The 12,931-nt window shown below is 45.8% G+C and overlaps 1 protein-coding gene across 1 annotated transcript in view; it reads right to left on the reverse strand.

Moving 5' to 3' along the window:
- PLXNA4 (plexin A4) overlaps positions 1-12,931 on the reverse strand; it is a 420,437-nt gene that overhangs the window by 85,754 nt on the left and 321,752 nt on the right. The window contains exon 9 of the mRNA XM_086475002.1: positions 285-485. Within this exon, the coding sequence (XP_086331128.1) occupies positions 285-485 (201 nt within the window). The remainder of the gene's footprint in view (positions 1-284; positions 486-12,931) is intronic.

The raw sequence follows: 12,931 nt of genomic DNA on the forward strand, positions 1-12,931 counted from the left end.
TGATAGCAATGCTTATGGGTCATGGCTAAGGTGCTCCAGCACGGCCAAATGTTGGGATCCAAGGGCAGAAGCAACTACTGTGTGGTGACAACAGCCAACCTAAAGAGTAAAAAGGGCAGTTTGCAAGCTACCAACCAGCCTTGCCTTGAGTGTGGCTGGCATTGGGTGGGCAATAAGGTGAAAAGGGCTGCAGCAAAACCCCAGATCCCATTGGGACAGTGCTGTAGGCACTCCAGGTCCTCCTTGGCCCCTGCATCTCTCCCGAGCATGCAGCTCTTGCTCACCGAAGTGTTCTGGCACTGCACGCTGGAGCTGTTGAACCTCAAGGCGGGCACCCGCTGCTCATTGCCCTGGATGTTCAAGATGCACTCGTAGCCTCTCTGGCCTGACTGCGGCTGGGGTAGGTTCTTGGCCTTCAGTGTGATTGGCTTGATCACTTCCACTGGTACCAGGATCTTCTCTGCCTGCAGCAGCTGGGGACAGTCCTAGGGAGAGAGAAGACAACGCGCCAAGTCAGCACATGGGTTTCCCAGCCACAGGTGGAGTCCTCTGATGCTTCTCAACCTTCTCACTTCACGGTTCGCTTCAACCGATTACAAAGCCTTTGCATCTCCCCAGGCCTCAGCCTATTACAAGGGTATTCAAGGAGCATTACTGGGAAGGCTCAGATAAACAGGTGAGGATTTCTTTTGCAGACCATCCTTTCCTATCTCCCTTGTTCACCCTACAGACTTTCAACCTTGAGGACCCGAGGAAGCTACTTCTGGTATTTTTTAATACCTGCTCCATTAATCAGGTAGTGAGAAAGCAATCATGTTCCCTCCAGGGACTTAGCCCAGCTGCAATGCCATGACACGAGAAGTGAATAAAGCAAAAATCTGAGCATAATTCCTTGCCTCCCCGCAATTGAACAAAAGGCACAGCTCCAGCTAGCTCCAGCAAGACATACTGTAAGCTACAGATTCTGGTTTGTTAAAAAGAGAGTTTGTTTTGGCTTAGAACGGGACAGAATATTTATTACAGATGGATCCAGCTCCCAAGAAACAACTGTTACACAATGTGTGGAGATCACAGAATCATAGAATAGTCTGGGTTGAAAGAGACCTTTAAAGGTCATCTAGTCCAACCCCCCTGCAGCGAGCAGGGACATCTTAACCTGGATCAGGTTGCTCAGAGCCCCGTCCAACCTGACCTTGAATGTCTCCAGGGATGGGGTTTCTACCACCTCTCTGGGCAGCCTGTGCCAGTGTTTCACCAAATGCTGTCTGTCCCTTGGAAAGGCTTGCCACCGCTTCACAAAAGGAGCGATGCAAAGTGGATGTTGCTAATCCAGTGCCTCTTGGTGGGTCCCTTGCACAGCTAGAGGTCTGAGCACGCAAAACTGCATTGCAGAAGGCTGTATTCAAAGTCTCATTAATTTGCACAGCTTTAGATAGAGTGGCAATGCACTGCTTCTTCATAGTACAATCAGACAACTGCAAGCTGTCAAATTCATGTATTCTAGGAAGCTATCAACTCTTTAGGAAATTACTGCAGCGTTCGCCTGACTAATCCAAGGCAGTTTGATATAAAGCAGGATCCCTTAAAAAACCTCTACAACCGTCTGCAAAACATAAGCACGCCACACGCCCAGACCACACCCTCTTGAGCACTTGTGAGGGCCTGGCCGTCCCCTCTTTTAAGTCTTTTCGACTCCTAGATGCCAAGAGAAAGGCTGTCCCTTCTTTTTCTTCTCTGCACTGTATTTGGCACACTGCCTACTCTCTGTGGAGCACCACAGCATTGTGATGGTGCAGCCACCCTGTCCAGTCCAGAGAGCAGCACTATTTCAGCCCATCTAGCCCAACTTAAAGCCAGGTCCAGTCGGTGGAATCAGAGACAGGGAACTTACATAAAGAGGTGCAAACTTAATCTGTAGGTGTGAGCAAGGGACAGCAGGAGGAAAATGACTGATCCAGGGCCGGAAAGTAGGGAAAGGGACTGAAAGGCTCAAAAGTAGAACTTATGGCTTATGAGAGCCTGGGAGCTTGTTAGAGCAGATGGCGGAAGCATCTTACTGAAGCAAATATCTTAGGAAGATAAAGAAATGGATTAGACGTGTAACATCTGCAGTTACACCGACCAGGAACAGAATTACAAGAACCATCAATCATCACACTGCAGGTGTGAGCCGATCCATGGCCAGGGGCAGGAAGAAAATCCAGTAACCACCCGGCACGTTGCTGCAGTGAAGTCCAGAAACCTCTCCGCAGTCCCCAAAGAGGGTCTGTCTGTCCTAGCAGGTATGCCAGACTGAAGAGCCCTTTGGGGCAATCCGATTTTTCATCTGCAATTGTAAGGTCCTGCTAGTGGTGTAAGTACTTGACAGCTGTTGATGGACTTCAACTGGCTTTGCTCAGGCTGACACCAGAACCAGGACAGCCAAGCACACAAACGCTGGAGCTGGATGGAGGTAAATCATCTTGGATATGGTAGCGATTTGTCTGGGCTAATCTGGCACAAGGTCTAGACTGATACGTGCTACCAAGGACGGAGGCTTAATAGGTCATCATGTTAACCTGGCTGGATGGTGTAAGCGTTAGATGTGGTAAGCCCGTGTGGTACTGCATTGCAGTGATGAGCTTTACCACTGTGCTTCTCTGCTGTCTTCCCCAAGTCTTCCTGGTGCTGAGCAGCACTTCAACAAGCAGACATGTGTGAGGACACTTCAGGAAGTTGAATCTATGAGCGCTGGAAGTTGCCTTATACCTCATGCACAAGACACAGCCAGTGTGGAAATAGGGTGTGTCCGACCCCCAGGAGTGCTTGAGGAGCTACATCCTGTTCCAACACTCTCTGCTCTTGCTGTTGTCCTGTCCCATGACGAAATGCCCTCAGGGAACTACTAACGCTGAAACACAGTGATTAAAGTGTCATAGAAGTGTTTGTTTTGACAAAAGGGCAAGGCTTGACAGTCTAGAAAGTTTTTTCCAAACATGAGTCCAATGATCCTACTCTATCAAGGCACACCAGCATTAAGGCCAGCTGCAGGGTTAAGCAGCTACCCAGCATGAGAAAGTGAGGCATAATCTAACCCTGGGTGACTATGACCTATAGCACCCCAGAGGACAGGGGAAAGAGGTGGTCTAGGCTATATTAAAGCAAGAGTGAGAGCTTCCAGTTCTGACCACGCCAGCAGATACCACGTGTAAATACCATTTGGGACTGTACAGCTTCAACACCCCCTGACCCTTCCCCTTCACCTGCCCAACATGTCCTGGGGCCTCTGAATCAACTCTCTCTCTTTCTTTTGGCATAAAAAGAAGACCTTGGCAACATCATCTCATTTTTTTTTTTCTCCCTAGCTATAGGAGTTGAGAAATAGATGCATTGGCAGAGTGAACCAGTGGGACAGGAGGATGGAAAAGCCCTATCTGCTGCTGAGCAGCCATTTCCCAAGAGTGGGCATTTTGCTTGATGTCTGTCAAATAGAAAAGCCTCTGAAGGGGGCTGGAGGATGGGGGTTGGAGATAGTCCACTATGTTACCTGCAGGCCAATCCCAGCTCTTCAAGCTAGTCTTTCTTGTCTAGTTTTATCCTGTCCCCCTCCACCACTGGTGCTGTAACCTTTCTGATAACACTTGTTTCAAGTTCATTAACAAGCAGTGATTGCGGCAGCCCCAAAACAGGATTCGTTTGCATATAAAAAGCTTTGCAGTGCTGTGAGGAAGTTCATTATAGATAATTGAAGAGGCGAGCGCCATAAAGAGGAAATCCTCCCAATGTGGCTTTATCTGATTGACCTAATGTTCTTTCTAATTGAAACGGGGTGGGGGGGTGAGGGAAGGCAATTTCATTGGGTGATGTACTGCATAAAACCTCAGAGCCTGGACTAGGCTCTGGGTTCAAATTCAAATGCAGAACTCATTTTGATACCTGAGTCAAGCTTTGGGTGCTTGGTCAGGGTTGTATTTTTGAGCGTGAAACATCAACCTGCTCAGAGCAGACTCTGCAGCAGGACCCAAGCAGAAGGGTCCTTAAGAAAGAGTTATGGTCCTTAAAAAAGAGTTATCTCGGGCATTTTCCAGCAGAGGCAGTTTCTCTTCACCCTCCCTCTGCAATGGACATCACCTAGGTTGGAAAAGCACGGTTTTCACATGATGTAGGTGAAATAAAAACATCCACTGCCAACAACTGTACCAAGGAGGGGCACAATCCCATCCCTTTTGTCATTGGTATATAATAAATAAAGCCTTTCCTCTGACTCTAAGGGGAGCTGGTTCAGATTCCAGAGAAGCTAAAATCCACTTTAATCTGTACCAGGGCAACACATTTGAAAGCGTACTCTTGTTGATTAATTTTGTGTATGTAGCTTCATTCTGTTCCTTAAATGCTTTCAAACAAGTCAGTCTTTTTAAAATAATATCCTCCACCCCTGCCAATTACTCGTATCAGCAGTGATGCACACCTCAAATCACCAAATTTTGCCAGCTATCAAGTCAGAGACCTTTTGCAGTGGAAAACACTGCATGAAATGGGCTGTACTCATTGGGTCAATGGTAGTTTAATTTTCCTTATTTATAACTCCTCGTAGAATGCCTGCAAATGTGTTTTGCTGTAGCTTGCAGAAATAATGAAGTCTCAGAAATATGAGACCCCTTTCTCTCCTTTTCTCTCACACATGTGTTATGGCTCTCATCTCAGCTGTACCCGAGTGAGTTCCCAGTAGGAGTCGTCATGAGAATTGTGCTAAAGAGGGCGATGAAACCCCTCTGAGGCTATGTGGTCTTAGCCCTGAACTAATTAGTTTTGTTCCTTTATGATGTTTCATACACATATAGTTACAATTTCATAGATGTTTCACCATGCTGTTTTCCAGTATAAGCTAGAGACTGACTAGATACTCTAAGTTATCATCCTCTCCTAGGGATGAAGCATGTAGGGATCTTTCACAGCCTTGTGATACTGCATGGGTTTTCTTCTAACCTTATTTTGTACAGATTCACTGTTGCTGTTTATGGCCAGGATCGTGAGCCCAAGTCTCATAAAAGAGTTTTCCATTTTCCAACAGACAACGAGTCTGATCTACTTTGAATACCAGGCATACTATGTGGGAACAGGTAAAACATCCATGAAGGTTTAATATGATGAGCCATCCACTTATCAACAGTCTCCAACTTATATTGGTATACCAGTTCACTGGTCTTCCCCTGTCCATCTCTTGCATCCAGAACATTCAGGTGAAGGAATCTTTCCTACTTTTCCTTCATACTACTCCCTCACGATGCCTGGCAGCACTGAGTGGATCTCCACTTTCTGCAGAAGGAATCTAGGGCTCACCTATTGCTGAGTTCCTTGTAGGCATGTTTGACAAGATAAACTCAACTCTTGGCAATGGATTTTCACCCTTCCTTTCCTAGAAGAGTAGGAGCCATCTCCATTCAGAACCAGACATAGCCACCACCACCAATCCCTCCAGTACTCATCTCAAAGCATCCAGTTCCCCTTTTCTCTTCCCATCAGAATCCATTTCTTTATCCTCAATGTCAGGGCTTTTTTTAAGACTTTCTTTTCAATATCCCTCATTCAGCAACCATCTTTGTGCCCTATCCAAGCCATCTTGCCTGGAACGAACATGACCACAAAGTGAATCTGAGTGGGGACAATAACATACTCGCTTAGGCCCTTTGGGACCCCATAAGAAACAATACTCAGATTATTATTTACTCACATATTATCTAAATACAACACAGCTTTTTTTCTCCTGCTCTGCTGAGCTGCAATGTACCATTTTCCCTGTGTTCCCTATGACTTTCTGACCCTCCCACTCAGTGCTGTAATCAAGTCAAGAGGGTAAGACTTGAGAGGCAGGGATTAGGTCTTTATAAAGATATCTAGATCACAGCATCTGGATGCTTTGCTAGTTAGATTAGATTAAAAGACATTAAAACATATCCCCCAAAAAACAAAAAAAAAAAAAAAAAAAAGAAAAAAAAAGAAAAGAGAAAGAAAAGGAAGGAAGGAAGGAGAAAAAAAGAGAAGGGAAACAGGCAAACAAAAAAAAAAAGTTGTTTTTTTTTCTTTGATTTTCGAGGAATCAGATTTCACCTGGACAAAAAGCAGGAAAACAGCAAGTTGGCAGCTGAGAGGCAGCAGGGACTGCCTGGAATATGTTGCCTAAACTTGTCTCTCACACCTCAGGCGCAGTCACTCTAGGTCAGGGTTGTAACAGCACCGGAGCAAAATCAGACCCTTGTTTAGCAGCTACGCTGTACTGCTGCAAACAGAGGGCTTCAGGCTCCAGGGCTGACAAGCTGGCTCCTTCAATGAATCACTTTTAAATTCTTGAACAACTTTCCAGCCCCAGGATAATCTGGAGGACCAAGCAGCAAGGAGCTTGGCATTCCCAGTGCGGGAGGGGAAGGGGTGAGTTACAGTCCATGTTGTGTTTACGTTATTACACCTCTAATTCTTAGCATCATAAAAATTATATTTAAAATTTACACAAACAGTGCCGGGGAACGTTATTAGGTTATAAAGTGGAATCAGGTCAGTGCTTCGCAGGCAGAATTCCAAGCTTCATAAATTTCTGGAATACTTCCCCCAAATTTACATCGGCACCAACAGCAATGAAACTAGCTAGAAAAAAGCTCACCCGGTCAAAGAATTTTTTAATGGACCATATATTTTATCTGCACTTTCTAAGTTTACAATGTTGTTAGTTTGATTGATGATGTACTTATTTATTGACAGAGCAAAAGTAGTAATACGTGAAGAAAATGCTCCAAACTTTAAAGGCAGCTGATGAGGAGAAAGCAACGGGATTTATGGGAAGTGTAAACATCCGCAGAGACAACAAAGGAATAATTGAGTCCTTGCACCGCTGTCGCTTTTGGTGGCTCCTTCCTAGTTAAGAGTCTTCCATGCACTCAGAGGAAATACCAGCTCTCTTTTGTCAGATATTACAAGTGATTCTGGTGCCTGGGAAAAGGTGGTTGCCCAGCAGGTTGGTGCTCATCCTACGGAAGAGATTTGGGCCCTGTTTAAGCTCTGGGCACACTAGTAGCTACATACTTCAACGGTGGCTTGCACAGATTAGTGTGTAGATATCGCTGCTGGAGGAAGGAGACACACGGATCAGTAGCAGATCTTAGCTCGGCTGTCGTAACCTCTTGGGTCCCTGGCTTCAGTGTCGTGAAGACTAGAGAGCAATGAGTGATGCCGATCACCAGAGTGGATACTTGAAAAGCAGAAACTAGATGAAGAGAACTAACCTCCTCTCACATGGTGCTTTGCCGAATTTCGTTAATTGGAAGCAAAGTGACTCCCCCAAGATGATGCAGGCAGTGCTGGGAAATAACCCAGGTCTGCTGAGAGCTTGATCCCAACGTAGGACTATTCTGCCTCTGAAGTCAGTTCACACAACTCTGCTGATCAACATTAATGATTTTACCCTCCTTTAATTCTTTATTAATAGAGTCTTTTTCAGCTGGTCCATTATTTCACAAGGATCAAGGTCAGGCTGCCATAATTATCCAAGCACCACATTTATCCTTTTTAAATAGAGACACAACATTAGCTTTCTTTCAGCCCTTTGCTGCTTTGACACACTCTCAGAAGGAGAAGTAATGATCCAGAGAGCAGGAGCCTTCTGGTCACTGGATGAAGGGAGTGGACTAGTGACAAAAATAGTAGATGATTGTGTCATTAGGTCCATCTGCTCAAAGGAAAGGGGCTACTGGAGATATGCAAGTAGTGTCAGTTCCAGTGTTTCCTGAATAACTGCCTGATTTTGAAATTGAGGAAGAAATTACGTGCATTGAGGAAGGTGGTGTATGTGCAAGAGACAAGATAACCATGCATCTACTTGGACAAAGTCTGTCATTTGTTAAATGAAAACCCTGGTTAAATAAGACAGCACTTCAGAATAATACTCATAGTAAAACTGGATTGTGCAAAGCCATGGAAAGCATGGGACAGAGCACAGACAGCTTGTAAAGCAGCAATGAATTTATTGTCTAATTATTACTGCATAAATCTGCATCCTTCTGCCCAGGCAGCCTTCTGTCCTTCTGTAAGGACTTCCATCTGAAGTTCACAAGACCTTTCCCATATATCAATGCACCGCACACCTATGCATGGCACCCCAGCAGCCCAATGAGGCTGCAGATTTTGAGCATTGTAATAATACCCCTCATCCATGTAGGTACCAATGACATTGAGACTCTACTCCGCAACAAATCTAAGTTTCCTATACATCTGTGCCAACAAATGGGTTTTGCATGTATAAGGGACATTCTCCAACAAAGCCTCCCTCAGAAGCGACAGAGATCTCATGACAACGCTCTGACATGGGGATATCCGTTGTGTAACAAGGGTTGAGCCCAAGCTGTAGTGTTTTCTTCCTGAGAAAGGACCAAAAGTCTGTTTCTCCTCTAAAGCTGCCCATTTTTACAAAGTTAGCAGGAACTTGGTATCTTTGAGAGCTCCAGACTTTGGCCCAACCAGGCCAAGAATGGCCAATTAGTTCAGAAGTCAGTAGAGGAGACAGAATAACAGATGGACCGGAGGTTGCACACACAGGCCACGTTGACACAAACCTGCTTCCTTTGGAAATCAGGACAGAAGCCCAGAGAGTCGTAATACTTTGGCTTCCATAGTGGGAAGGTCGGGACCGTAATATTGTGGCTCTTGTCACCCTCCCTCTCACTGAGATCCATGACAGCATGAGATAACATCCAAGCCAAAGCAAATGGACCCATGCTCGGAGACAAGGAGGGGAAAGAGGGTCTGGGCTCAGTCTCCTGGAGATGCCTCAAGCAGGGCAGGAGACACATTCCAGCCTCACCTCTTATCTGCAGCTTCAACATCCTGAGAATGTTTCTTCTTGGCCAGGTCCCAAAAGCTCTCATGTCCCAAAGCAGTGAATGCAGCTGATGCTACAAAGGAGAAAAACAAAATCTTCCTGCTTCAGTGCCAGGCCATCTCCCTGGACTAAGTCTGAATGGGGAATTGTCTTTCCTCTCTCAAACTGCAGGGTGCCATCCAGATCCTAGCAGTCCTAACAGATGTCCAGATAGCCAGAAAATCCTGTGGCCACTCGAGGAATTACAATGGCATTGAACCGAGTTAAGCTATCAAAACAACATAAGCTTTTCCTGATGTTATTTCAAGGGTGCTGTGTTGGCTGGGACAGATGAATATTACCCTGTTGCATTCTGAGAGCATTCTGTCCTGCGGCATAAATAATCTTGCATTAAAAAGATGAGCAGCCCAACTGTTACGAGTGACATTTAGCAGGGAAACAGTATTGAGTGTCAGATGCTTCTTACTTCTCCATTCAAACTCCCTGAGTTGCTCTTAGAAATTACATGAACAGGTCCTTGATTAGTCACTCACATGGTGGCTGGAGAAGCTAAGCTGTAAGAAAACAAGTTGTGCATTAAGGTAGGATGAACCACTCACAGGGAGGACTTTTTCCATCAGTTCTGAGTTCCCACTGTGATTTGGTTGGAAATCTCAACAAGGAGAGACATGAGGAGCTGCCCTGCACTGTGACAGATTTCTTGTAGATCCACCACCGCAATAATCAGAAATCTTGCTAAAAGTTACCGCAGAAATTGAACAAGGTACCAACCTTTTCCCCTGGCAGCTGGATGACTGCAGGGCAGAAGGCTCAGAGATGACAAAAGGTGCCAAAAAATAACAGAAGCAGCCACTTTGCACACAGGATTTCCATCTTTTCTTCACCTCAGTGGAAGTCAGTATGACTTGCAAACAACAGCAAATTAGCTAATTTGTCTATACGTGCTCAAAGACTTCTTATGAACAGCCCCCACTGCGAGAACACAGCTCTAGGTACTAAGTAGTGTACAAGCAGCTATTAACAGAAAGTGCTTACCCAAATCAGAAGAGGGTGTGAGAGAAACAGAGGCACAGAAAGGTGAACTTATCCAAGCCAACTCAGACCCAGGAATAAAACTCTCATCTGCTGAAATAAAACCCATGGCCTCATACACTACCTGATACTGCCTCTGAGCAGTATTTTCATGCTCTGACAGGACCCTGCGAACAAGGGGAAAGCTTTCTGCCTGGCCTCCAATTTCTGTGTTTAATTTCCTCTTATTATCTGAAGCACCCCCTCTGAAGAGGACGTACCCACCACAAGATACATCTCCATTTGTGGCAAAGGGCTGTAATGGTGGATGAGGGCTGAAATGCCACAGCCTGAAATACCGAACTACCAGGAGCCCCAAGGCATGGCTGGATCCAAACCATCAGCTACAGCCTCCTCCCAGATTACCCATCTCCCACTCGATGGGATGCTGACAAGCCTGAACTCCATTACACATGCTTGGAAACACTTCTAAGAGCTAAAGAGATGATAAACACCAAACCCCCATGCTGCTTAAAAGCAGGTGCCATGAAAAGCGTGCATCACTACGCCAGATCCCATCTGCATGGGGTGGCTGCTGCTGCCCGCAGCATCTGCCTGTCTAGAGCTGCTCCTGATCACCTCTCCTGCTGGTCCCCCTGCCTGCTCACAGCACTTGAAGGCAGCGGGTTGCCTGCAGTTGCCATAGAAACTACACCTCACACCCTCCCCTTAATGATAGGCAGGTGCCAGGATAAGTGAGCGGATAATCGACAAGCAGGGGAGGATTTAGCGCTCTGGTATTGGCCTCGCCTCAACTGTCATTGGAGTCTCTGAGAAATGAGAGATACATTAATTTGAGCAGAGATGGGTTTTTCTCTCCTCCCCGTGCTGATGCTTCCAGCAGCTGTCTCTCTGGCCAGGTTAGGGGAGGCAGGAAACAAGAGCCAGAGGGAAACTGAGCAGTTGCCACAGCAACAGCTGAAGATGCATCACCAGAAGGTTTGTCGATGCAAACGAGCAAAGAGTTGACCATGCTCACCTGATGGCCCAGCAGGTCCTCCACCCCCTCCCTAGCGCAGCCACCCAAGCATTTCCACCGGCGTTCATTTTGGGAGGAGGTGGACGCCGTGCCTTCCTTCTGCACCTTGCAAAGAGGAAAAAGCAGGACATTTGGGAGGCCCTGAAAACCTGTCTGCTTTTTGAGGTCTTGGGGCAAAGCCTTCCTTGAGACAGAGTGAAATGCACCAGCAGGGTGGGGAAGGGAGCTGCTGAGGTTACTACAGACAAAGTCCATGATGAGGAGACATGGGCACTGTCACTAGAATAGGATAGAATAGGATAGAATAGAATCGAATAGAATCGAAGAGAAGAGAAGAGAAGAGAAGAGAAGAGAAGAGAAGAGAAGAGAAGAGAAGAGAAGAGAAGAGAAGAGAAGAGAAATAGAATAGAATATTTTCAGTTAGAAGGGACCTACAATTTATCATCTAGTCCAACTGCCTGACTACTTCAGGGCTGACCAAAAGTTAAAGCACGTTATTAAGGGCATTGTCCAAGCGCCTCTTAGATGTTTGCCAGTTCAGATTGAGCTGTCATCACCACTCCCTGCCTTCTTTTTTCCCCTCCCTTCTTCCCTGTTTCCCCAAAACCCCATCCCCAAGAAGGACAAGCGGCCAGTCAGTGCTGAATATGCCCACTCCACTCCAGAGGCTGCTTGGTACAGCTCTTCGTTCGGCACGAGGCGTGAGCAAGCGCTGGGAGAAGCAACACTCTGCTCCTCCGCAGCTGCTCGCCAGCATGCGGCTCACACAGCTTTCTATCGCCTTTGACAAATTAATATTTGAAGCAGTTGTTTCTTTTATGTGGGCTTTACTGTCGTTAGCACGTACAACTCGACATAAAACACTTTGGTGCGAGATCTTTTCTTCTGTTCTCTTTTTAGGCGGCAGATGAAAATCCTTTTAATAAAAAGCTTGTTTGGGGGAGGAAGAAAAACACATGCACACACAAATCGGCTGAGCAGGGAAAGATGAAAACCTCCTTCAAGGTAATTAAATGATTATGTATCTTTAAACCCAGCGGATAATAGATTTGTTATCTAGGCTTGCTTTTGGCTTTTGCCATTTTTTTTCCCTCCCTTTCCCCCACACAAAGCTAAAACCGTTGCAAGGCCTGGAACAAATAGTGTTCATCCTAGAGAAGGCGGCACAAAAGAAGACTTAATCCTTTATCCCATCAACTCAAGCAGGCTACCCTGGTTTACCCATCCTTGTACAGACGTCTGTGAAACACAGACATGAAAACTGCCCCACTGGATCGGAGCAGGTCTGTATGAAGACAAGACAGACAATGCAACCAGGTGTGTTGAGCAATAAATATCAGGAGAGACAGTTGCTGGTTTTGCAGCTTCTATCACACCGGAGACCTTTAGATAAATTGTTTTACTCCTCCGTGCCTCAGTTTCCCTCCACTACTCATTGACTGTCTTGCCCATTTACAGAAGAAAGTGACCAAGCTCTCTTACTTGGCGATTGCATCAAGGGTTGATTTCACAGTGTGTTAGTCTGCAATGCAGTGGTTTGTGGCGCAATGCTAAACCTGCACTACGACTTCAGCTATGGTCAGCAACAAATGTCAAAAGCACAGACAGGATGGCCAAGAACAAAACCAGAAACTTGGCCTGCTTACCTCTGTCTTTGAGACTAATTCTCTCCACTTTTGCCACCAGCTCTCTTTGGGAAAATAACAACAACAATCCACTTCAGTATTAAAATGTCTCTTTTTTTCTTATTCTTTCCTTTCCTGCCCTCAATAGCAATAATATCCACTCCCCTTTATAAAGCAAGAAGTCACTCAGTATATTTCAAGCTGGTGGACTTGGCTTTCGAAAACCTGCTGTAAAGGGAAATTATACGCCAAGGTGAAGTATTTCTGCCGCAAATAATTCAGAGACATCGTCAACTCTATTTGATTGAGTTCAGTGCCATAATCGTAAATACTCTTGCTTTATGACCACGCTGGAGATCTTCACCAGGAGCAAACACGGGCTTTCCCAAGGCTCCCAGACTAGTTGATTCA

The sequence above is a fragment of the Leptosomus discolor genome, chromosome 1, assembly GCF_034619465.1.
Source record: "Leptosomus discolor isolate bLepDis1 chromosome 1, bLepDis1.hap2, whole genome shotgun sequence".
NCBI lineage: Eukaryota > Metazoa > Chordata > Aves > Leptosomiformes > Leptosomidae > Leptosomus > Leptosomus discolor.